Source organism: Candoia aspera, chromosome 1 (assembly GCF_035149785.1).
Source record: "Candoia aspera isolate rCanAsp1 chromosome 1, rCanAsp1.hap2, whole genome shotgun sequence".
NCBI classification, from domain to species: Eukaryota; Metazoa; Chordata; class Lepidosauria; order Squamata; family Boidae; genus Candoia; species Candoia aspera.
This window is the reverse complement of record NC_086153.1, coordinates 81,618,784-81,645,453: the sequence shown is the minus strand read 5'-3', so window position 1 is coordinate 81,645,453 and position 26,670 is coordinate 81,618,784. Positions and strand designations below refer to the sequence as shown.

Below are 26,670 nucleotides of genomic sequence, written 5' to 3'. Positions count from 1 at the left end.
AAACAGAACTGAACAATGATATGGTTGTGTGTACCTGCGTCCGTGTGTGAAGGGTTTTCCTCAGCCCCAAACTGTGAGCAGCGCTACATAGGTAAAAAAAGGAAGGAGGCCTGCTGAGAACTGAAACCACACTGAGAGAAAAGCAACTGGTGCATGTGTGTGGATGAGTGGCAGCAGTTGGGGAAACTGAGCATTGGACAATCATTTGCCCAAACAATCAGAAACAAGAGCCTTCTCAATGAGAACAGCTGACAAAGGGCTGCTGGCAGGGGTAGTAACACAAATGGCCATTATAACACCTGCACCCGGCTCCAGGAACCTTGTAGCCTAGAAGTGGAGGGTGAAAAGCAGGAAAGTTCAGGAAGCCTGAAGCTCCTGAGAGCAAGTGCTGGCAAGTGAAGAACTGGCCAGAGGGAGTCCTCTGGAAGTCACAGCCACCCAGGATCAAGAGAGCTAAATCTCTAGCAGCTGCTACAGTCTTCTAGAGGCAAAGAAGAAGACCCCCCTCCCCCAGCCTCTGCTTGGTTGTACCTGATCTTCTGAGTCCATCTGTATGACTGTGGGACAGAGTTGATGGAAAGGTCTAGGGGGAAAGAAAAATAGCCTAGACAGAGCTAAGTGCAAAAAGAGATTGGCATAGTATAAGTAGACACATACAGGGGGAAAGAATAGTGAGTATATTGTATCTAGAATACAGTACCATAATACGTGGACAGATTATCATGTGGCAAATAAAGTAGAACTGGATGGAGAGTAGAATAGAACTCACTGTTTTATAGGAAAAACTTTATTCTGAAATATAGTGTTACAATAAAATCCTTATTGAAGCAACTTGTTCAGCCTCTTGTCTGGTTCTGGCACAATCTCCTTTAAAGAACCCACAACACAGGGATATTCCTCACAGAGTTCCTAGGCACCAAGCAGATCTTGACTGGTCCCCAAAAGCTGATCCCAAAGAGCTGTTAAAGGGCATAACTAGTACTAGGATAAAAGACTAAACCAGGAAATCCTAGAGTTATAAACTAGATTGGGAAGTTGAAAAAAATATCCCAGAAGGCAATGGCAACCTCCTTCTGTATTGCTGCCAAGAATGTATGAAACCGTTTTCTCCTATATGTATCAAATTCACCAGCAAAGATGATGTCATCTTTCATCACAGATGAAAAATATATGACTGGAAATATGGGAGTGAAGAACCAAGAAGTTCACTGTCTGGGAAAGCTGTGATTCTTCATATTGACAAGATGGGCCTATAGATAACTCTTAGTCATGGTGGCTATTTTAAATCTCTAGATTCAATGGAAATATGCATCAGATTGGCCACTGTGAGAAACAGAATGCTAGTCTAGATGGATCATTGATGTGATAAGAGATATACTGTAAGAGCTAATTTATTCCACAGTATTCTCTTTAAATACGGACAGGGCTCATAAACAGACATATAGGTGACTATAGACACTGAAGATCTAGAGCCTCCACTACAATGCTGCTTGTTCTTGGTGACTGATGAATTTGTTCTTGGGCCTACATCACAGAGAAAACCCTTTCGTACATTTAAAGTATGCTAACATGAGCATTCACAGTAATATAAAGCAATTTCACCTCTACATAATAATTCTGCAATATTACCTAGTTGCCTAAGTTTTCAAGAAACCCCACCCCATCATTTCTTGTAAATGGTACATTGACTATGTTTCTTATTCTGAAGCTTTGCGGAAATTGAGGTTTGCAGTATTGCACACATCTAATACTAGGGAGGAAGAAGGAGGAAACCCTGTCAGTATCACTCTTTAACTGCTATCACTCTTCCTGTTAAATGACTTAGAAGTTTCAAATCCATTTTAATGAGCACAGCTGTTTTTTCTCTCTCAGAGTGAATGGTTCCTTCCAAAACCTGTTGAGCCTCTCTTTGACAGCAAATTGTATTACTAATAGTGACTTCTGATGCAGATGGCTGAAAGATAATAAAGTAAAGCACACTGAGAAAACTCCGTGTTAGCTCTGGTCCAGCAAGACAGAATCAGATGGGAAGGTGGTAACAAGCTTTTAATCAAGTTTGGAAGGAAAAGGTAAGTCAAAAAGTACTTTCATGGACTTTTGTCTGGTTTGTAACTTGTGTTTATTTTCTAAGAGTAAGGATCCTTTTGTTTTAGGCGATTTTTTTTTTTGGGGGGGGCTGTGCCTTCGAGTCAGTGTTGACTCCTGGCGACTGCCTGGACAAGTTCCTGCAGTTTTCTTGGAAAGATTTTGGAAGTGGTTTGACATTGCCCGCTTCCTAGGGCTGAGAGATAGTGACTGGCTGTGTGCCTACGGTGGGACTAGAACTCATGGTCTCCCAGTTTCTAGCCTGATGCCTTAACCACTACATACCCAATCTCAGACCTACCATCATCTCCCAGAATCTCCATGGGTTTTCACACCCTGACCAAACCTCCTGCTTTGGGCTAGCAGCTTGGCAGTCCCTCCCAGCATCACCTATCTTTCAGGGGGCAAGAGAAAGATTGAGTAAAAGCTGAACTCACAATATGCTACTTGTACAGAGAAATAAAAGGTAATTAGATTAAACACAAGGAAACAAATCAAATTGCATACAATTCCTGGTGGAATGTTTTTATCTATATCTATGGGATAGAAGACCCATGAATCTAATATTCCCCTGCTTCAGTTACCTAGACTAGTCTAGCTTCTTAGTCAGTATATCCATATACTTGGATATGCAAATAAAATGTTTGTAAGTGAAAAGCTGAGTTGCTGACTTGTTTCCTGTGGTAGTATGAAATTACGCATTACACAACTTCTGTTCTCTCCTCACTTCCTCTTCACTGTACATTTAACTTTCTAACATCAATCATGTCTTACTTTTGAGTAATCCCATTCATACCAATGTGCTTATTCTACAGTAAATGGTTTAAAATTCCAGCTACAGCTTCTAATGCTTCAGAAACAGGCCCTTCTGTCATTGTTAACGATGAGATCTTGCACCTTTTTATTTCTGATGATGTTGTGAATGCTAAGATGTTTGTTTAAATTTGGCAATGATTTTATTGATAGGAAGTAATTCAAGCAAACTTTTCACACATAAAGAAGTACCAGTCTGGCTTCTTTGGTCCTCCAGGCAATCAGTGAAGATATAAAGCTACCTTTTCATATTAAGTGGCATGAAGATAAAGCTAAATTCTTCCTTTGATCTGAAATACATTGTGCATTCCATTCTCTCTCTCTTCATCTCCAACTCTCAAATTGGAGAGCCTCCTGGAATACATGGTTGTTTGGAGGTACGTTTCTCATATTTGCAAACTCCGGATGAATGGTGATTTTTCAGTCAGTTTTCTCTCCTTTTCTCTCTGTTTTATTATTTGTTTTTTCGAGGCACATCACTGAAATTCTTCCTGGTTTTTGCTTGATAATCATGGCCATGGTTTTCCTATTTATTGTACATCAATTCATGAGTTAATTTGAGTGCATATTGCTGGAAATAATAAAAGGACGTTTGTATGAGAGGGGTGTGGTGAGTGAGAGTTGCGTTGTTTTATGCAAAGCCATTTTATGTGGCTCTAGAGACATAGGCAAAGCATCATCCATATGTACACACACGCTTCAGATGATACTTCATTTGTCACCAGATAAAAAGAGCAAACAACAGCAAGCATGCAGCAAAATGAACAGACACACACACATACACACATGCAGTTGACTAGGAAACAGACTCTAATTCCATGTACCTTTTATTAGTTTGATTATTGTAATTGGCTTTTTAATAATTTTTTAAAAAGCTATATATAGTGAGCTAGTTTAAATAGAAGCCTTCTGAGGGAAAAGGTTTTTTTAAAAAAAATGCACACAGGTGAATAAGCTGAGTGAAACCGAGCAATGATGAACCACATTTCACAGCACGTTTATGGATGAATAATTTTATAGTCAAAAGAATCAGGAGACATTTAACAAAAATATTCCCATACCAGTTTTCTATCAGAATTATTAATCTACTTCTTTTGTCAATTTAATACTACTTCCAGGAGACTGGGAGCCTGACATTCATTTCTTCATAGGAGAAAGTAGAGAACTGTGAATAAGAAGAGCAGGTATATTAAACAGATGAGATTGTGAAAATGAAGACTTGTCTGAAATACCTATATTTTTTACCACTTTTAAAAAGAACGATGCGTTGCAAATGCTTCACTAATGAATGAAGGACATAAGACTTATAACTCTTTTGCCTGCTGGATGACACTGGATTCTCTGTCTTGTGACTGTCAGAAGAGAAGATGTCCCAGGAATTTAACCTTAGCTTACTTAAGGGACTGGAGCAAGAAATTGTTCTAAATGTCCTTTGCCGTGATGAGATGTTGAGAAAACTGGAGGAAGAAAGAATAAGGTATATGTATTCTTCTTTTGGAATGGGGGCTGCTGTTCTTCTCTGAGCTTTGTAAACTAATAAACATATAACTGAATATCTTTATGAGGACCGAACAAAATGGCACATAAAAATGTACAAGCTTTGGAATTATCCAGAATGCTTCCATGGTACAATATTACAAAAACACCTTCTAGTGTTGAGATTTTGAATGAAACAATTTATAGGAAGAAACCTAAGTGGTTTTATCAGGACCATTCTTAGAAAAATGATAGCTTCAGCCCTTACTGTATTTTTAAATTTCCTTAATAATTCCTCAGTAAGCACAGAATGTCCAATTTGTCAAATTATCTCTCCCTCTGGCTGCCGTTTTAGCTGCCCTGTGGACTCCTAGGGATTTGAAATTGATTGTGATGTTTCAATTTGAGTGGGACCTTGCTTGTAGATTTCTCCAAAAGAAAGACCTTTGAAAAACAAGCAAACAAACACACAGGTTATTGAGGGTCAGGTCAAAGAAGCAAGTTCCACGAAGGGCAGTTTTAGACAAAGGTTCTCTTGTAAGTTTGAAAGCAATGCAGCATCACAGTGCTTTCTGATTTAGCTGTAGTGTAGGTGAAACCACTGTACAGCTAGATGTGGTTGCTAGTTGAGACGTGTGTCTCTTTTGCCACTGAAGGTTACTTATACCACTTGATCCCAACTCCTGTGTTTCAGTTTCTGTAATGAAAATGCTAGCTGGTGGATTAACAAGTTCTTATTAGCTCAGGTAAAACAGGCAGAGTGAAACTGGTTTCTGTTTTGTCGATTTCCTCCTCTCTAAGGTCAAAACCAGTCGATCTGCCAAACTCCTGATAAGGGTTCTTTCTTCCCCTTATGTGTGGATTGTTGTGATTTACAGAATCTGCGGTAGTTTGGAGTGGGATAGTGGTTGTATTCCTTCTTCTCAACATTTCAAATAGGCAGAAGCAGAGATATTCACAGACCAAGTTCTAAGTATTTTTGTGGGCTTGGGGAGTGAAATTGGTGGCAGTGTGGAAGTGCCCTCATTCATTGCCTATGGAGTCAGCTCAGCAATTAGGTACAACCTTAAGAATTTTGGAAAAAGTAAGGCTTTTGATGCTTCCATGTTGATTTTCAACATGATTTTCCAAAGTAGTTTACAGTATCAGAAGCTTAAATATTAAGTAACCATACCATTCAATAATGCAACAGTAATTATTAGCCATCAGTCTTTAAATATGAAAACAAAAGTCCATGTTCAAAACCAGTCAGTTTTTTTTTTAATTCATTAAAAAATTCAGTGCCCTCCTTAACTAATGATGGATTGATACTGTACTGGACAAGTGTATTCCTGAGGGCAAAGTTGCACAAATAATGGGATACCAATAAAAATGTTCCGTAACTCATACTAATAATCAGACTGATCTTAATGTTTGTGCAATTTTGTACATTTGCGAATGGTTCTTCAATATGGTTAGTTTGGTTTACTACAAATATCAGCCCAAAATTATGGAGAACTCCCTAATTGGTCTTTCAGAGAAACTGAGACCCCATTTAGAACAGAATAAAGAGGTTCATCCAAATCTGTCAGCTTTCCCACCAATTATACAATATGTCAGAATAAAGTTTCAACTAATTCTCCCTCCCTCATCCAAAACACCTTTTAGAGAATGTTAGATTTTCAGTTTCCCTGCAATCAATAGATGAAAATGCAGGATAGAACTTGACTCAACGTCGATGATGCTAGCTTAGGAGTGTGCGACTTTGACTTGCTCAAGGGCTGCACCCAGACTTTATATTAGGACCATATTCCAAAAATGGGTGGGGTCAAGGCCAAGTTTATAAGCAAGCTTTAGTAGTTTTAAGGGGTAAAATAGATGTCTTACATATTTTGAAGAGTTAGACACCCATTTTGCCCTTCAAACTCCCCTCCCCAAACTGGCAAAACTGCCAAAGCAGGACTTCAAATTTGGTTCCAACCATTCTGGGAGGTTTAGGGCTTCACAAAAGGAATGCTGTCATGTTACTCTTTTTGAAATCCTTTGGAGTCCAAATTTCCAGATACCTTCCCCCATTGGCTTTATTTAGGGATATAAGAAGGGGTGTAAGACAGAATAGAATTTTGCAATGCCCCATATGTAAACGCCATTGAGAAATATAGAAATAATCTAGGAACATGGGCAGATCGCCAGATTACCAGTCAGGATAGACTGGAACCTGCCTAATATCAAGCTATTCAATCATTTGAGCCATGCAGCTCAAGACTGTGTTTCATGAGAATCTGTAAGTTGACACCCTTCCTGGTTCTTTCTGTGCCCTGAGCATGTAAGAACCAAATTAAAATAGATCAAACTCCTTAGAATCATTCAAGTTCACTTGTAGTTAGGATGCTACCAACTTCTCCAAGACTTTGTTCAAGAATGGTCCATTACATATTCTGGGGTAACTTCCCAGGCTATTTGACATTTTCAGTGAAGGTTTAGTAGAAGGGTTTATCTCCATGGAACTTGGTGTATCGCAATTCACAGTTACAGCTTATTAGTATTTAGATGACTTAGTAGTGCCAGTAATTGTTCCAGCTGGCAAACATGTGAATATTTTCATATCTTTTTGTCCAACCACAGCAAACTGAGAACCCAGTTGCAGCAACTTTGGCGCAAAGGAACAAAAAACACCAACTATGGATCTCAGAGATGGACATGTGCCCGCTGTCAGAAGTCGTTAGGAGTCCTGATCAATAGAGGAGCAGTATGCAAAGGATGCAGTCATCAGATATGCTCTCGATGTCGTATTACTCAAAATACCTTCCTGTGGAGATGCACTGTCTGCTATGCTTTTGAGTAAGATCCTACCTGGTTTAATAGTTGAATTACTGGTTATTCATCAGTTGTTTTCTGAAATTAACACACATCAAACTAAGTATGTATTTGACAGCGAGGATCTCTCTCTTGGGAATAGATTGATAGGAGTTTCAGAGCAGCCAGCTGCTGAAAATAGCAGAAGGGCTTGAGAATGCATAAGTGTGCAGTTTCAGAAGGAGGATTGCAAAAATAATTCCTGAGGAGGGAAGAAAAAAGAGTTGAGGATGGGTATATACAGTATACGAGCCGATTTTCAGGATAAACTACTTTTGTTTCATTTACTGATAAAACAGAGCTGGGAGCCAAATTATGTGCATTACTTATGGTGTTTGAATGGAGTTTCAAAAATAAATTGCAGATATGGGGACTGTGGATATGGATTAGTATAGGATTTGAACGGAAGGGGGGTTTGTATGCTTGTGCAAAACCATAGAATTCACAGCTCTGGTTAAGTAAGACCTGATGTTCCGCTGCTCTTTATCACCATGATGGAATTGATTTTATTGTTATTTTTTAAATAATGAGCCCCTTTACGGTTTGGAACTCTTTCTTGAAAAAGGTGTGTATAAAATTCAAGTAAGTACTTATTTTGTTTTTTGCAGGGATCTTAAAGTGAAAACAGGTGAATGGTTCTTTGAGGAGCGAGCAAAGAAATTTCCAGCTGAAGGTAGCGAATAAAAAGCAGAAGCATTAAGTCATATGCAAGATTAATTGATAAGTTTCTCCTTCTAATTCACGTTTTATCTTAGCAAAAATATACAGTCTTCTAGAATATAAATATATAAGTACTGAGATTTCAAAAAGCAATCTTATTCAAAATGCAATCTTATTATTAGCTGTAATAGTAGTGATTGTATTGAATTGTTTAAATTCACCCTGCCTTAGTTATAAATACATACATTTCTCATAGATTATAGCACCCAACTTTATGCGATTTCACTTTTTGTGCTGAATTTAATGATTTTATTATAATTACAGTTATGCATATCTACTTATGTTTTGGTTGTCTTTTTTTGCATTTATGAGTGGTCTCTCTGTGTCCATGAATCCCATCACCATTATCTCCAGTAAATTTCTGCATAGGTAGAAATATTAGAACTGCAACATAAATATAATATTATGGCAGTTGCAGGGAAGTCATTGGGAGTTTTGCAGTTCATTTTTATGAGGTCAGTCAGTTGGTATTTCTTAAAGTTGTATCAGAGAGAGCTTTGGATATAGGGAAAAAGGTGACCTGAGTAAGCTAGAAATGATATTCATGACTTATTTTTAAATGAGAAGCTACTATTCAGTAATGGGAGTGTTAGTATGAACTCAAAAAGAAAAAGTACTTAATGAAAGCAAAACCATTCCTTATAGAAATATGGGAATATTCACTATTTTTAAAAAGGAGAAGCAACAGAAGCCAAGAAATGAAGGTAGAGGTACACTGAAGAAGGCCAGCATAGTCTACTGGTGAAGGTGCTGCCACTGGACTGGGGAGACCCAGATTCAAGTCCCCATTCAGCCACAGGTCTCCCTGAGTGACTTTTGGCCAGTCACTCTCTTGCATGCAAATCTAATTCATAAGGTTGCTGTTGTGAGGTTAGAAGATATGCCATCTGTACCTCTCAGAACAATGGTGGGACAGTAATGAAACAAATAAATGATGTATTGCTAAGATAAAGGAACTTATTTATTTGCTGCTGTTATTACAGCAGTGGGCCAATTTGCCACTGACTTTCTGCAACAGAAGAAGCAAAAGTGACTCAACGAAGTGCCAAGGAAGTGATGATTTCCTCCCAGTACCCATATGGTCTCCTCCATAGAAAGTATATTCTTGTGGAGTTATTTCCACACTGTTTTCATCTAGTGCAAGCCATTTGCTGAGGGATTTCCTTATCAGGGTGCAGAATGCGATCTTTCTCTGGGGGCAGATTCCACCTTGGGCAGCAGGGCACAGTGTTTTCCAAGATGCAAAACAGCAATGATAATTTTGTGGGTCCACAGGTGGAAAATGCAACATTCATACCAGGGTGTCTTTTTTTACATTCTGAGAGCCCTAAGTAACATTACAATGATTTGATTTTTTGATCTAGCATACCACATAAAATTACTCTCTGACATTCCTCTGTATTGTTTTGTAAGACTTCTTTAATTTTGCTGTCTGCCAGGCTAGATGCTTCTGATCTTTGGCCATGACAGGAGACAGATGGGGGACAAAAGTCATTTGTGTTTTCAGAAGCAGGAGCATGCTTGTGTGACAGCTATTACTCTTTGTCATTTTATGCTAGGGGCAATGGATAACATTGCCTTCTGACTATCTGGAGACTGACTTTACCTGTATCACTGAAACTTTGGTTGTGCTCTACTTTTTAAATTTGCTTGCTTTTGCCTGACGAAGAGTTCTGGAGAACTTGAAGGCTTGCATGATATTTGTGTCAATGTGGTTGGCCCATGTATTGCTTAAATATGGATGTTTTCTTTTTCTCATGGGCCATCATACCCATCCTTTTTTTAAAAAGCTGTCTTGAGAATTTTCATAAGTAGAAATTTCTATACACCCTCTTGCCAAAGCTGCCTGTGCCACATATCAGTGCTTAGTTGGCTTCCTGATCATTTCCCCATCTTCCCTGATTAATTCCAGAGGATTTCTCTTGGAAACACACTGGAAGATAGAGGCCAAACTGAGTTCTGTTTTAGTTGCAACGAACTGGAGCTTACTCAAAGACACCACTACTGTTGAGAGACAGAGGGCTACAGAGGACTGTTGCGTATGTCTTTAGTGTGTGTTTTTAAAGGATAGAAAGGGGAAGAAAGAGAATGCAATTTAAAAGTAAGATGGTGCAAGGGAAAGGGCTCTTTATTGCTTCCTAAGTACAGTAACTCATCAGAGCCATGATGATGATGGTGATGATGATGATGATGATGATGATAGGAGGAGAAGGACAGTTGATTTGATGTCCCAAGGTATTGGTATGAACATAGTGTTGAAAAAATGCTTGACAAAGGCCATTTAAACATTTTATAGGATTTCCAAATTCAGATGAACAGAAATCTAGAGCACAATATGCTGGACCCCACAAAAGTTAAAGAAAAGCTCTAAAAGGTTTACTTATAGATGTGACAGTACTAAGTGACACTAGAGTAGCTCAAAAGGATCTGGAAAGGATTGTAAAATATTTGGACTTAACAATTGAAATACAGAGATTATGGAATAAACCAGCAACATCTTTCCCATACTTATTGGAACATTAGGAGCTATAACAATGCAATTGTGAAAACAGCTGACAAAACTGGAATTATTTGACCACATAACATTTACAAAAAAACAAGGATCACATATATATTATGGTGATATTTGGACAATTCTTAGGCTTTGGGATAAAGCTTGAATTGACCCTCAATTACCAGTGCAGTATTTTTCAGGAGAGAAATCATCATCATCATCCTTTAGTTGCAGTCTTGCTTGGTTAACAATTAATCTAAGTAGTTAAAAATGCTCCTCCATTTAGCCTTTGGAATGTTAATTGTCCTTCCTTCCACAAAAATCTTTTCCACAACCTTGTAGGTGTGTGAACAGGATCATTTCATTATTTAAGGCTAAGGGTCTGAATTTTTTGGCTGCTTAGTCCCTGAGGTAAATTTGAAGAAGTGATTTCTGTTGATTTAACTACTGATCAAACTGATTAAAGCTTGGAGCTCTGGTGGGATCTTTTCCTGCGCTAGCTATTCTCCTTAGGAATATCAGAACTTGGGTTTGAGGTTTTCTCTCTTCATTCTTCAATGTCCAGTTGCCTGTGTTTTGCAACCCTAGCCCTGGTATTACAGGTTAGGCTGACACAAGAGATGGGTCTTGATTTATATAGAAGTTCTCTTTGTATAGATTAATGAATTTGGGGTAGCAGAGTCACTGCCAGAGGGCTTCTGAATAGCATACACATACTTCCCCGATTTACTGGCACACATGATATGGAAGATCAAGTGATTAGCCAGTGTGAGAAAATAATTTTTAATGTCAGCTTAGTTGATTATGCCAAAGAATTATTTTCTGTGTTGTTAATAATTGACCTGATGCAGAATGATTTTCTTTGTGGACAGATATAAGAACACATTCCAAATGTAATTATTAATAATCGACACCAGTGCTTTTATTGTTGCATGCCATTCATCATTTGTAATGCTTGATGGATTGAATCACATGGGTTGACTGTGTCTTAGTTGACTGCCTATGCGTACTTTGATAATCAGTAAGATTTTTGTAATACTGTTTGTACTGAAAGATTGTACAACATTTAAATGGTGCTATATAAGAAAGTTGCTGTTTTCATTTTATGATCTTGCCTTATTGGCGTTTCCTTCTTTTTAAAAGGTTTTGCTGTAGTTGAGGTTTCCATAGTCCATTATAATAAAGGGGTTGAACAAAATCAGGAAGAAAACATTTTAAACCACGAACATTTACACAGTGGCAACATCAAGTAGTAAAAACAGATGATAAAAATGGCTATATCTGATTTTAAAAAAAAACCTGGCATGTGAGTACAAGTTTATTGCAACCAATGACCTTTGTTGGGTTCTTTTCTTTCTTGGTAGGTAGATATGAAACTGCTGGTGCAAAACTCTTGAAATCTTATCAGAAATTAAGGTAAGGACAAGGAGGTTGACATGTCCTACAAATGTTTGATGTAGCACTCTGTGCGTATTATCCTGTGCAAGAGGCCTATTGAAGCTTCCAGTGGATGTGGTGGGGTAGGCATTTCATTGCCATGGGCCCTCTTTAGATGCAGAAGTATAACTAGTACAACATCAGCCATAGCAACATTTCACAACTTGGCATTATCCAGCTATATTAGAACTGTGATTCTTAGAATCCCTAAGCCCAATTTTAGAAAGGCTGTAATATAAGATGCCTGTGGCAGACTGATTCATGAAACCTTCATGCCCAAATCTGTACCTAGGGAAATTGTTTCAGTTGTCCTTGTGATAAAATTCAGGCCCTCAAAACACTGCCTTTTATCTCAGTGTTGCAGTCTAGCCAAGTACCTCTGTGTGGCACTGTAATTATGGCCTTTGCTATAGTTACAACTCCAGCAATGATGGGGATAGGGGTGGGGATTAGGGGACTTCTCTTTAACACTGTGGCCCTTGACCCCAATACTGTAAACTGTTGTTCTTGCTAAGTTGGTAAAGGGGATTAGGTTGTAAAGTTTTGTTTTGGCTCCATTGAAAAAGTTAAAGGTTGAAAAGGTTAAGGCTTAAAAATAAATACCAAAGGCTAAAAGGAATGTGACTGACAGATCACAAACAGTATTACCTCTTGAGTGTTTAAGTGAAACTGGGGAGTTGACTTTCAGCAAACTATTCAACCACACATTTGATTTCGGTCCTGATATCTGGTAGATTTCCTTTCCTACTGTTATTTAAGATCAATTTTAATAATGATAATTTGAAATGCAAATGTTACAATTTAAATGTAATGCCATATTTCACACACATAAAACAAGCATGTTTTAAATGAGATTTCTGATGGTGTTTCATACAGTTGTCCTAATGTAATGAGCTTCCATGTTTTAATCATAAGCATGATCTAGTTGATAAAAAACAAGAATATTTAAATATTCTTTGCAGGCTACATACATTGCTTATCATTTGGCTAGGTTTACTTAGGATGGAATTTAAGCATTTCTGATGGGTCTTACATCTGAATGATCAAGCTGAGTGTTGTACTCAAGTATATTCACGCCATGGGTAGGCAACATTTTCAGGTCAGCAGTGGGTGGGTCTATGGCCAAAGTGGGTGGGAAGCAGTGGTAGCTTCCAGGCAGCTCAAGGAAGACATTGGGAAGCTGGGGTTGTATATTTTTTCTTACCATTCGGACATTTTATTAGAAACTTGAGCAAACCATTGACATTCAATGACAAATGAGAAGGCAAAAATGGCAAAGTCTAATAAGATAATAGGTGCAGTCAGATGTTACTAGCATGCTGTATGTCCACAAGGAAGTGTTATGACTGCTATTCTTCATGTTGACTTTAACTCTAAGAGGACCAATTTGAGGGAACCCCAGCATTTTTGAGAAACTAATCGTGGTAGTTTCAAACCATCATGATAATAGGTACCTTTCCAAAGCAGCAGTTTCTCCTTACTATGTTTGTGGCTAATGTAATTGGGGAAGCTGTGAGAAGAAATGTTGATCTACCCATGAGTAGATGGACAGATGAACCTATTCCAAACTAAGGTTCCATGTTCCTATCTATCTTAGGTCAATCTTAACTTATTTCTTGTACCAAGAGATAAATGTATTTCTTGTTCTTTGTTTGAACATTAGGCTGAGTAGGCTGACCTCCTAAGTTATACCTTTATTTCACTTACTCAGTTCTTTCCTAAGAAGGTCTGCCATGATCCCCAGTAGTCCTTTAAGCTTCAGGTGGAGATTTTAATGTATTTTATTAGCTTGGTACTTCGTTTCTAATGTTTATACTGCTTTGGTCTTCATTGTTTTTTGTATGGTATTTTGTATTGTATTTTATGTGAGTAACTTTTTATTATTATTTTATTGTGAACATTGGGTGGAATGTCTGTTTGCAATAGAAATTCCTGAATTTTAAAATTAGGGATAAATTTTGAAAAGTGAAGGAGACTGTTAAAGAAATGTAAGAGGTATATTTGCAAATAGCATTGTTTACATTTTTTTCCCCTTAAACTCTTAGCAACATATCAGTGATTCCTCCGACTCCTCCACCTTTTGCTGAATCCACCAACAGAATGAGTGCATTGGTAATGTATCCGTCTGCCTTTCAGTTCAACCAATCACCTATTCATAAAGCTTCCAGCTATCATTTCTTTTATACTTAATATGTTTTCTTTAATCTTGTGCTGTTCATTTCCCTGCCATCTGTCTCTTCTAGTATTAATGCTGATTGGGTAAAGGAAGTGAATGTATCAGGGGAAGGGGGCTGCATGGACCTAAGTAGCAGAAAGAGGTCCACCATCACGTCAGATAAACCAGAAATGCTATCAACTGAGACAACACTGAATACAGCTGTATTTTCTGTAACTATTTTCTTGGCTACTAGAGCCTTCCTATTCAGTGTTCAGTTCCCCCTTCAGTTCAGTTCAAGAGTCTCCTTCTTGTCTTGAACAATAGCCATGCTACAGTCATTTTCTGTAGCAATTTCCACCTTAATTTGGAAGGGAATTAATTTTGGTTGCCTTTGGTTTAGCCTGAGCTGCCTCTTCCACACTCAGGGATATCACACACTTTCCTATTACAAAATGGAAGAACTCTCAGTTTAGTCATCTGTCCCATCTTCATGATAGATTTAATTTAATCATTTAATTCTGTTGAAATGAGGACAGTGAAGGTATCTGGTCTGCATTACTTCTGTTAAGTTTCCCAAGATTAGTTAATAATACATACTCAGCAGCCAGGGTCTTTCCTGAATATAATACAGGGAGCAGTATTTAAAATTCCCATGAGCTAACCCTGAGTCAAACCAGTTATAGTGATTGATTGCTGATTATTTTTTTTAAAAAGTGAATTTTGCCTTTTGTTGTAATTGGGGATCTTTGTTACCCGATTTAAGCCTTTGGAAGATATACATTAAAATAATATAAGCATGTCAAATAAAAGTAAGTGCCTCATTTTGAAAGTGGCTAAATATTTTGTTTAAGTTAAAATGGGCTTAAAACTTTTAATGAAGAGAATAGTGATTAATTTTCAAGTAAAGTAAGGATGCGATCAAAGTAAGGAAGACTGGAAAGCCAATGGCAAGGGGCAAGATAATGTATTAATGGCTATAATCGTTCATTAAATTATGTTTGCTGATTTGCAAGACTTGCCTCTCCAGCCATCACAGATAAATTCCACCAAGGGGGTAATAATCTCTCTAATATGTGAATGAGGTGGTGAGCTGCCGGTGCTTCTTTGTACTTGGTTTTTGTTAATAGAGTGTTCTTAATCCTATAAAGTTTTGTGGTGCTCCAGAATTAATGCTATAAGCTTCCCAGGCCTTATATGTAAAATAAAGTGTGTACTGTGATAGAATTAAATGTGATGGAAATCTTAGATTGAATCATATTTTCTATCTAAATATTTTCAAAAATGAAATATAATAATTATAATAACCATTTACCAGAGCTGGGCTGCAAAAATCCAGATGATCACTAGATGACAGCAAAGTGATGAAAATCTAGTGGTTATCTGGATTTTTGCAACCAGACCTGGTAGCTCTAAATATTGGCTTGGATTTTTAAGATTACTATGGCAAACCTGGTGTTCCTGTAGATACCAAAAGACTGAACAGAATTTGGTTTTAGGCGTGAAAGTTGGCTGGGTGACTTTAGGCCAGTCACTCTCCTCAGCCCAGCCCACCTCACAGGGTTGTTGTTGGGAAAACAGGAGGTGGGAGTATTAGGTATCTTTGCCGCCTTGAGTTGGCCAGAATATATAAAAGGTGGGATAAAGATGATGATGATGATGATGATGATGATGATGATGCAAACATGGGTATTGTCCTAATTGCTTGGACCATGGAATTCCAGCTCTGCCTGCCGGTTTGCACCTGTGTTTCCTCAAGGTTTATGTGACCCCGAAAGCCTTGAGAAGGTAATTCCATTCTACTTATTTCTTCTTGTCTCTTTCTCTTTCAGGAACCTAATCAGAGTTTCCATAAGTCTGTGGAAAACCTATTTCTGTCTTTTACCACACATATGAAAAGTGAGTGTCCTTACTATTGTGAAATAAGATGTTCTCTTAAAAGGATAGGTCAAGTCATTTAGTAGTTAGGAGAAGAGCAGGATTTCGCTTCCCGTCTTTTGGCTTTGGAGGAGTTAAAGAAAGAGGTTCACAACCAGCACCTAAGGTACAGCCTAGCGAATGTTCAAGTCTGCTGGAATGGCAAGTTCTGTAGTTTAGAAGGAACTGCATCCTTCCTGCCTCTCACCCCCAACCCTGTCCCTCAGGCAAAATAAGGACTTCTTGTCCAACACCTCCCTTTGTCTGACACTGGATTGAAGTATTTCATTATTGGTTAATAAAATACACCAATAAGTTCTAGTGAGGTTATAAACCTGCTTCTTAATTGTACCACTTCTGATTGCAGGTAATAGTTCATGTGACTGAATTATTTATCATACTAAAGAAAAAGTACATGCAGAATATTAGATGTCAGGCCTACCCATCATAAACCCAATAACCCAAGAGTTATTTTTATGTGGTTTGAAAGAGTTCTGCTAGTCTTACCAAGCTAGTAAAAGTCGGTCATTTCTAATGTCTGTCCTTTGTGAAGACATGAATCAAAGTGGTCAGTTACATTTTTGGGATGTTCCACTGCCACTGAGTTTATTTCCAGCAGGGATCTGCATATCTTACCTTGAGACTACTTCTGCAATAAAAATTCACACCTGATTTGCACCTATGCTTTTTTGAGAAATAATTAGGACAAGGATTTTTTTTTCTACTTATCAACATGTTTATTGTTAAGTCAAATGTAGAGCCACATAAGAGGAAATAAATGGCAAGTCATGAAACATTTTCTATAATCTTACTCTCAGCCTCTCCAGTTTGTAACTCATTCTTCATTCTCTGCATATGTAGACTGCCATTCTGTACACAAGTGCCCGAGAGAAATTTCCACTGAACTGACTAGGATTCACTTCTTTGAATTTGTACTACTCCTTTGAAACTGCACTACAGATATTGTGATGACAGTATACCCACGTGTCAAGAGAAGACATAATAGAATAAACATTGGTCCTGTACTGCTGGGGTAGAAACCTACTGAAACATTCTAACTTAGACCTACTTATAGGCTGTACTTCCTACCAGGAGCGGTTGGATGTGGCTTGTTTATATATGTGTGCTGTCTGTTGTGCCTGCCTTCCAAATTAAGCATAATCCCATTAACCCAGGGATATCTCTAAAGGAGGTTTTTTCAGACTGTGTTCTGTGGAACACTAAGCTTCTGGAAGAACTTGATGAGGTTCCGTGAGAGACTATGGACAATTTTTTTAAAAAAGTTCACTCAAATGCAGCTATTTTTCTGTCAGTAGAGCTTTGTCTCTTGATCCAAGACTGATTGATTGATTTAAACTAACAGGTTCCATGGCTTGAAACAGTTTGAAAACTCCTGCTTTAAAACATATGTTGATGTTACTGTCATCACCAAACCCTTTCCTGATTTGGAAATTCTTTTGTTTTTCTCCTGTGTTTCTATACATGTATTTGAGGCTAGGGGAGGACATCAGGAAGATAGACAACAGCACAGTTTATTAACAATTAAAGAAGAAATCAAATTTGCTTTCATTAAATTGCTTAAAATGGGTTGTAAAGAGTTTCCTTAAATAATACAGCGTCTCTATGGGCTATCAATCCTTGCCTTCCATGGCACTAAATATATACTCTTGAACCTGACATTCCGATAGAGGGAGGTTTCCCCTAGACCCGCCCTTCCACCCATGTCTCTCAAATCCATCTCTCCTTAGTTCTCTCCTCCTTCTGGGAGGAGGTGCTCAGTGTTACCACGCTTTGACTGACACTTCTAATATCCAGTTATCACAGTCTGTCAAATGGCTCATTTGCTGTAAGTGATGGCTAAATAAACATTGATGGCTATTTTAAAGGAGAGTGTTTGAAATGGCTTTATAAGTCAAACAGATTCAGAATTTCCTTGCTTTGTGCTCAAGACTTGGGCCTTTTGGTATCACATAGCAGGTCGCCCCATTACAAAAGCTGGTGGCAACTTTTGGAGGAACAATTGGAGTTGTACCCAAGACATTTGATGGATGCCCAGAGCCCCAAGGAGCCTCAGGTTGCCTACCCAGATCTAGACTGAGTGGCAGAAGCTCTGCCCTGCTTCCCAAGGCCTTGCTGCAGATGCCTGGGGCTGAAAATGGGACCTCCTGTTTGAAAAATATTTGCTCTTCTCCTGCAATGCATATAGCAGATATAATAGACATTTAAAATGTTTAGTGGCTCTTAAGCTTTTATATTGGTTTCCATCTGAAAACAAGAAATTTCTTCTCCCCTAAAGCACTAAAATCTATGAAATTATGTAAAGACTTCATTTTTCACTGACAAAGATTTTTGAATAGTATAGCTCTAATGTAAGCTATAGTAAATTGATATATTTTAATAGATTGTTTGTGTTTCAGAAGATGCAAATGAGAATATTATACTTCAGATGCTGCAAGCTTAGCCTTATAATTATTATAATAGTTATAAAACTTAGCCTTATAAACATGCTGAATTTATTTTTTAAAATTCTCTTTCCTTTTATTTCCTCCAGAAATCTCAAAGTCACAGAATGACATGGCCAATGAGAAATACCTTCTCACAGCAAATTATGGGCAACAAAAGGATCCTGTGAAGGAAAGGAGAAGCTTATCTGATACTGCTATTGATATTTCAACCAGGGTACTCAAATATACTTTTGTCATTTTTCAGATGACTGTTCAGATGCAATATATTAATGGGACTTTGGGTATTCTATACTTCAATCAGGATCAAATTTTATAATCAAGAAAACACAACAGGTTCTGTGAACTGAATAAATTATGCAAAGTATGGAGGTTTAGTGTGCATCATAGCTGTAATCACATTAGTGTATACTTGGGAAATCATAGTTTTATTTATCTCTCCTCCCCAACTAAAGATAGGGAGAGGAAATAATGGCACTTCTACATCTACAGTGTACCCATTAACCTCAGAATGTCCATGGATTCACATGCAATCCATTGTCTTATATGGTAGCGAATGGAAGGAGCAGGGTCCCTCTTTAAACTGTCCATTTTGCTGGGCGTTGTTTTAATGACCAAATGGCTCACATTATCAAATCATTCAAATTTAATCACCGACTGAATCATTCAGCTTACTGTCTTATCATTACACATTTTATTAACATTTTAGAAGCCACCTTGTGTTGATTTTATAAATACAAGTAGGATTTATATATTATTACCTCCTTTTTTTAACAGACAGAGAAATCTCCAAGTATTCAACGGCTCATCAGTAGAGAACAAAATGACAGTAGAATTGCTTGCATAAAAGCATCAAGTGAAGAGGTCATACCCTCCATTGTTACAAATGACACCTTAACCTGCAGAGATAAAAGACGTGTAAGTAGTGATCCTGTTTTCTCTTGTTTCCATTACTGTGCATGGAAAATGAAATAGATTTTTAATGCTTGGCAGTTCATTAACGCTACTCACAGAAAATGCCATATATCTTTCAAGAACATGTACAACTTCAGAAAGCAACTGTTTCAGAGATAGAAGTAATGATATAAACTTACATATTTGTTTACTGTTATAATGGGCCTTTCTTCAATTTTGGATAATACAGCAGAGTACCACTTCAAATTAGTTGTGTGGGAAATCTTATCTTTCTTCTTTGGATATTAAGCTTTACTGTAGTTCTAATCTGGGCTGTAAAAATTTGGACAACCAATAAATGACAGTGAAGAGATGTAAAAAATCCCACTCTAACTGGCTGGGGAATTCTGGGAGTTGAAGTCCACAGATCTTAAGTTGCCAAGGTTGAGAAACCTTGTTCTAACCCTTCATGCCATCTAGTCACTGTCCAGGTTTTAGGGTCAATGAGACCTAAAAAGCAGACAGGTTTTTATGTCTTTTAGACCTTTTTGTATTGTATTAATTCATTGTCTTATACAGGGTAGTTTATACAGCATTACCAGCATTTGCAGTGAGGTTAGTGACTTTACAAAAGCTGATGTCCGTGGTGAAATAGAAGTTGCCATTAGATACATTTTCAAATTTGGCATTTTGGAAGTATGCATTAGTGCCTGCAAGAATTTGGCTTACGGAGAGGAGGAAAAGAAAAAATGCAATCCGTAAGTTTATTTTGGTTTACTTTTTTAAAAATTTAAGATGTATTTTAATTCTAAAACAATATGCTTTGTGAAGATGCATAGGTAGGGGTCCCAAGGGGGCGGGAAGGAAGGGGAGGCAAATGATGAAATATGCATCATGATGCAAACTTTGTCCCTTATGAACTTGTATGTGATGTCATAATGTCCATTTCGTCATTCTGATATCATGATGATTAGGAATGGACATCTATGGATACATCTGGTATATAATTTTTTTAACCTAAAAATAAAATTATTAATAACATTAGTGATAAGCTTGCTTTAATTTTCCCTTCAGGTTAGCTTTTCTTTTCCTCTAAATCAAGTTTTTAAACTATTTCAGGACATGAAGCCTTCTAGTTAAAAAAAATTCCCTGACGCTCTGATCTGCAGATAGCAGTGGTGATGATTTTTCATGGAAGAAAAAACCCCACCCTTTCTGCTGTACCTTAGAAAAATTGCTATGAGTGCATTTGAGCGAATCTTTTTTCCCTTTACCCTTAGTCTCTCCAGAGGACCAGCTGACCCATACTCAGAAATAGTCCAAGTGTCTCTGCACTGGAGAACTGTTACTCATGTAACTGACTGGAAAGCTGGTCAAAGCCTTTCTTCCAGGCACCAACCACAGTCCTCCAAGCTGGCCCTGCCACACTTTCAGGAGTGTGTTGATGTTGGATGGGAGTGAAAACAAACCCTGGGGAAATCATTCTGCAGTAAAGCTGTAAGGACTGGACCACTCAGGAAACTTGTCACTGAGACAAATGAGAGTTTGGTTTAACCTTGGGGCAGTGCAAATTATGCCAACAAATGTTTCTGCAAACTCAAGGACAGGTGAAATACACCTTAACATGATCATAAGGAAGAGCCCATAAGGAAGCAGCATTAATGATGTTCAAAAAACAGTTAAATGTGTCATTTCCTTGATGCCCTTTGCATCAAAAAGGGTGTTTTGTTTTCCTTGGTTCAGAAGAACACACTCTTGGCTTGCTTCCTTCCCACCTTTGTTTTAAGATTGAGTAGGCTAACTCTCCATCATGCCCCCGCTACTTCCAGCCCATGGATTGTAAGCTATAGCAAATATGAGTGTTGGTAAGATGAGGGTCGGTTTTACCATTCACTGGGGTGAGTCAGGAGTCATAACAATACTTCACTCATAGTAGCAAGGGCCAATTTGGAGTAGTGGTGAAGGCATCAGGCTAGGAACCAGCAGACCATGAGTTCTAGTCTCATCTTAGGCACAAAGCCAGCTGGGTGACCTTGGGCCAGTCACTCTCTCTCAGCCCTAGCAAGGAAGCAAGTGCAAACTACTTCTGAAATCTTGCCAAGAAAACTGCAGGGACTTGTCCAGGCAGTCACCAGAAGTCAATGCTGACTTGAAGGCACATACACACCAACATAGTAGCAAAAGTATAACATGATATATGAGGTATGATATGATATCTCATATCTCATATATGCTATATATATAAATATTCTCCACCCATATTATAAACTACAACCCTGGCTGGCTCACAAAACAATAAAAACATTAAAACAAACAAACAAACCACAATAAAAATTCCTGGCTCCCAGGGCAGCACTCTCCCACTATCAGCATTCTGCCTTGCTGGGTTCCAGCTTCACTGTCCCCCAACAGTTGCAGGAAGAGCTGGCTCCTCAAGATCTTCCAGAAGTAAGGAGTGGGGCCCTGCCAGATTTCTGGGAGAAGAGTCTTCCACAGGGCGAGGGCAACTGTGGAGAAGGTGTGCTTTGTGGGTCTGGCTAGATGACAACATTTAAGGGAAGGGACCTGGAGTGTGCCCACCCTATCATATCATATAAAACCTAGATAAAAGCGCAAACCCAGATGGCTCTAGGGCAGTTTCATGGTGTCTAAAAAATTGTTTGTGGTTTCTAAACCCTAAAGGTAACTTGTGCTATCTGTACTGTTGAATTTAGTGCCATTTCAAATTCATGATGTAATTACTGTTTGTTTCTTTGAATTAATGAATTGAAGATCACAGATTCTAGGCGATTGATTGATGGATTATGTGTCATCAAGTCAAAATTAAGAAAGTTGAAATCCTACTTATTTCAAAGAAATGCTTCTTTATAGAACACTCTTATGCTCAGAAAGTGGTTTCACTCTGATCTTAACAGAAAGAAAAAATATGCAAACTGAAGAACCACGAAGCGACTTGTTGCAAAAGCCAAAGGAGAAAACCAAAAAGGAATTTAGAAGTGAATTGTTCAACAGCCTTTTTACAAAAAAAAAAAAAAAAGGCAGCAAATGCTTCTTACAACACAAAACAAAATTTAAAAATCAGGACCCAAATGAATAAATACATAGAGTTGAGAATCACTGTATTTTTCTTACCTGAATCTCAAGGCTAATACATGTATGAAACTGATTTCATACATATACTAACCGCATTACTTTTTAAAGATTTCCAAAATTTGTCTCAGAGTTGAGTCTGCTTTCATCGTAATGATGCTTTTTAATACAATCAAAATAGAGCGTACCAACCTTAGCCTTACAATCTGTTTTCATTGTTGAACTTAATTCAGTCTTAAAAAGGGGATATAAGAATAAACAGTTCCATCACAGTGATCAATGTATACTAGTCATTACTTGGCATTTTCAGTTCACTAGTATACGGAATCCAATTTGTGTTCATTGGGAATTAAGAAGAAAGACCTCAGACAACATAAAAGGCATGAATCCTAAAATATCCAAAGTGTGTATGTGTAAGTATGTGTGGGTATGGGTTGGATAATAAAATGTTCTCAAAGTAGATCTGATATACTGTAAGTAGTGGTTGGGACTTGAGTTATTTTTAAAAACTTGACAAATATCCACATTTTACAAAACAGTCTAGTACCTATGAAGTCCTTCCTTGCTCTTCAGTATAAAAAAAAGTCAGTGCTGCATTTATGAAACTAAGAAAAAACATACAGTTGATCACTGCAGGGATTAATTAGCCACCATCATGTGGCTTTATTTCCTTCCTCTCTTCATTTCACAAGTATTAACTGCTGTCTTTATGTTTAATCAAAAGATATGTCAAGACTTACTTGCTGCCTGATAAATCTCTTCAGAGTAAACGGAAGACTTCTGTGAAAAAGAACACGCTGAATCCAACTTTCCAAGAAATATTAAAGGTATTCTAAGCAATTCTTGGTCATCCTGTGAAGAATCAAGGAAGAGCACAACGTACAGTTTTTATGTATGCCTTCCACTGTATGAGCTAAAGTTTTACCTATGAGTTTATAAAAACAGGGGCAATCAGAATAAAAGGGATAACTCAAAATAGTCTATAAAACTACTGTATAGGTTAAAAAATAGGTATTATTTGGATTATCAGATCTGCGGTAACATCCTGACAACCACAAGATGACAGTAAAGAGAGGTCTCTTTTCTACCATCTGGAGAGTGTTTGGATTTCTTCAGCATAGGGATGTATTACCTTTTGACTTCTGGTCACTACAAAGACAAGTCCATGCATTTTTTTAGGCAGCATTTTCAGAGATGATTTGCCATTGCCTTTTTCCTAGGGCTGAGTGAGTGACTGGCCCAAAATCACCCAGGCAGAAGTGGAACTCAGGTTTCCTTGCTCCTAGTCCAGTGCCTTAACCACTAGACCAAACTGGATGACTGCAAGATGGCAATATAGAGAGAGCTATTTGCTACTGTCTAGGATTTTTGCAGCATTTCATATAGAATGATGGTAGTTGATGTCCAGAAATCAGTACTCAGAATGGGAAGAGTGGAAATAACTGTCACCAGTGTGCTGATTGTGCTAATCTTTGTGGATTGACAGTAGAGAAAATTAGGTTTATCTCACACATGGTTGAATTTGTTATTCAGTGCTGATCACCCAAAACTGTGTGGTCTAGAAATGTTCTTAAAGAAGAAATACCTGAGCATACACACCAATGGCCCCTTACTTAGGAAGCATGTCTTGTATTTAGTAGGACTTCTGAGGATAGGTATTGGCTTGTAAGAATCTTGGGTACTGATTCTTAAGTACAGATGGGACTTTATCCTTTTTTAGGGATAACTGATCATTAGTTTAAAAGATTCTATCACACTCTCTTTGGACCTACTGAGCAACACTTGGAATATAAGGAAGATTTTACTGAGTAAAAAGTTCTTTGGAGCTGAAGAAGAACTTGTGTGAAACTCCGAAGTCTACACTATCTAAAAGAGAAGCTGGTTTACTAAATGATAGATTATGTAACATGCAGAAGAGTTTCAATTATATTACAATTTGGGTAAAAAGTTGATCTTTCACTATTGATACATAATGTATCAAACTTAAAGGAACTATTTAATTTAAACTACTTAAATCTAATATAGGTTGAAAACTGGATCCAATTGCAGGCGAGCAAAGTTCCCATGGGGTTCAATACAAAGCATAAAATGTCTAGATCTGCTCTGATTTGATTTGGGCAGCCTCACTCTTTAAGAAAGAAGGACATTAGATATACCTTGGTTGAGGATTAAAGGATTGTTAGACCATCTCCCAATCAACTGTGGCATAACATTTCCTTAAAGCTAGCTTAGAAGGTGGTGATTTATAGCAGGAACTGGTGGATGTGCTATATAATGATCCTGCACCTGTATAAATTGCCTTTGTTAATCTCACACCAATCAGTAACACCATTTATTTTTATAGTACAAGATTGAATACTCCCAGCTGGAAACCCGACAGCTTCAGATATCTGTCTGGCACTCTGGAATTTTCAGACATCAAGTATTCCTTGGAGAAGTGGTGATAGATTTTGAATCTTGGGATTTTGGATGTAACTCTGCTCAGGAATTCAGCTGGTACCAATTGAAAGCCAAAGTGGCCGGACTGAATTAGATTTATATGTGTTTATTATATTTATACATGTTTCCCGCTTCTTCAGATTTTAAGGATAAATGTGCCATAAGGAGTTCATTTTTTTCAATGATGTAGGCATTAAGTGTTCTCATCACTAGAATCATACAGTGCAGTTGGATGCACTCCAAAGATAAAAGAAAAAATATCCTGTCATCTATGTGATAACACTTCAAATATTCATAGATGGCCATTGCATCTGCTCTCAAATCTGGTCTGAAAACATTCAAGGTTTAAAGATAGCCATCAGCTTACATTAGATAACATAATTAAAAAATAGTCCAGAGTTTAATGGAATCTTCATATAGAAAAGGCTTGTGCCCCTGAGGGCATAATGTTGGAGGGCAAACAATTGGGCATAACTATAACTTCCATGCAATACCTCTGGATTTTTACTCAAGTACTTTGAAAATATTCTATATGAAAAGATAGGATCTAAATAGATAAAGTCATCAGCATTCAAATGGGTACTGTTAAAATCCTGGACTAGGCGGTCTTTGATTTGATCCAGGAAGTTAATTCTTTTTTTCTTTGAGAAGATAGTAATTCTAGGTAGCCCATCCCTCTTGTGTTTGTATGTATAGTGGGTTATCAGTCACCCACCATGCCAGTGAATATCAGATGAGCAAATGGGTAGTGGAATAGTGTCAATGTCCTCAATGAGTTCTCATGTATTACTTTCAGTTTCTACGTCTTGGGCTGTTAAGAATCACAACCCAGACTAATTGACAATATAAGTCACAGTAGAACTAAGAACACCTAAGCATGAAAACAAGTCAGATAGTAATGGTAGTAGATGGGGAAGGCTGCATTTCCTGATTGTGTGGAAAAAGCACAACAACAAGACAGTTACTATTTTGATATCAGTAGGAAGACATTCCTCAAGCCAGTTGTGTTCTAATTCTGTACATAGATTAACAGAAGATGGTGGTGGCTCCCTGTATTATTATTTCTTGTGATTACTATAAGTACGCTTATATGTATGTCTCAGCCAATTATGTGCATGGCTCATCAGAAGGGGCTAATGGCATTTATTATTATTTATTATTTTTTACAACCTCATTAAAAGAAATAGCAAAACTCTCAACTCCTTTTGCTGAGTATTATTCTCTTGACATCTTTCTATTTGGCAAAGTCTAGAAACCATAATAACAGTGGAGAATTACTGGCATCACCCTTCCTGTGTAACAGTTTTGAACATGAAAGAAAATGCAAAACACTGTATCTACTAAATTTGCTATTAATCTCTTAGCCAATTTATCTTATGCCCTCAGAACTCACACTTTGTATTTGTAGAAGATCCCAGGTAGTGACAAAGCTTTCACATGGAACATCAGGGAAACATGCTCATTGTTCCTTGGTTATGAGGTTAAGAGTTCATACAAGAGAATGACTTCAATAGAACAGCATATCTATAGCTCAGGGTTGAACAGTGGAGTCATGCTCTCTGAGCTTGGTTGTTTGCTTGAAGATGTTTCATTACCTGACTAGGTAACATCATCAGTGCGAGTGAGTGTGGGTAGTGAAACATCTGCAAGCAAACAACCAAGCTCAGAGAGCACCAAGAACTCCAAAAGGAATGACTGTGTAATGACTGAATGCTCCTCTGTACATCAACATTCCCTGCACATAAGAAACAGGAAAGTTAGAAGGGTTCTAGCTAAGCCTTCTCAATGACATATTTGTTTTCTGTGTACTACGTTAAAACACACACACACACACACACACACAAGCATTCAGT

General features: G+C 37.7%; 1 protein-coding gene across 1 annotated transcript; it reads left to right on the top strand.

Moving 5' to 3' along the window:
* Positions 1-3,857: 3,857 nt before the first annotated feature.
* SYTL3 (synaptotagmin like 3) lies at positions 3,858-26,056 on the top strand. The gene is made up of 11 exons (XM_063307973.1): positions 3,858-4,375; positions 6,979-7,194; positions 7,818-7,882; positions 11,788-11,839; positions 13,906-13,972; positions 15,848-15,914; positions 18,484-18,611; positions 19,172-19,312; positions 19,868-20,046; positions 23,103-23,205; positions 24,723-26,056. Exons 1-11 carry the CDS (start codon positions 4,266-4,268, stop codon positions 24,909-24,911), a joined length of 1,317 nt encoding a protein of 438 aa, XP_063164043.1. The 5' UTR covers positions 3,858-4,265; the 3' UTR covers positions 24,912-26,056.
* Positions 26,057-26,670: the final 614 nt, after the last annotated feature.

What these genes read in the sequence shown, in the direction of transcription:
- SYTL3 (XM_063307973.1), top strand. Translation starts at nt 4,266, where the DNA reads ATGTCCCAGGAATTTAACCTTAGCTTACTTAAGGGACTGGAGCAAGAA. An exon ending in ACTGTCTGCTATGCTTTTGA is followed by an intron (nt 7,195 to 7,817) that starts GTAAGATCCTAC and finishes TGTTTTTTGCAG; the next exon opens with GGATCTTAAAGTGAAAACAG. An exon ending in CTATTGATATTTCAACCAGG is followed by an intron (nt 18,612 to 19,171) that starts GTACTCAAATAT and finishes TTTTTTTAACAG; the next exon opens with ACAGAGAAATCTCCAAGTAT.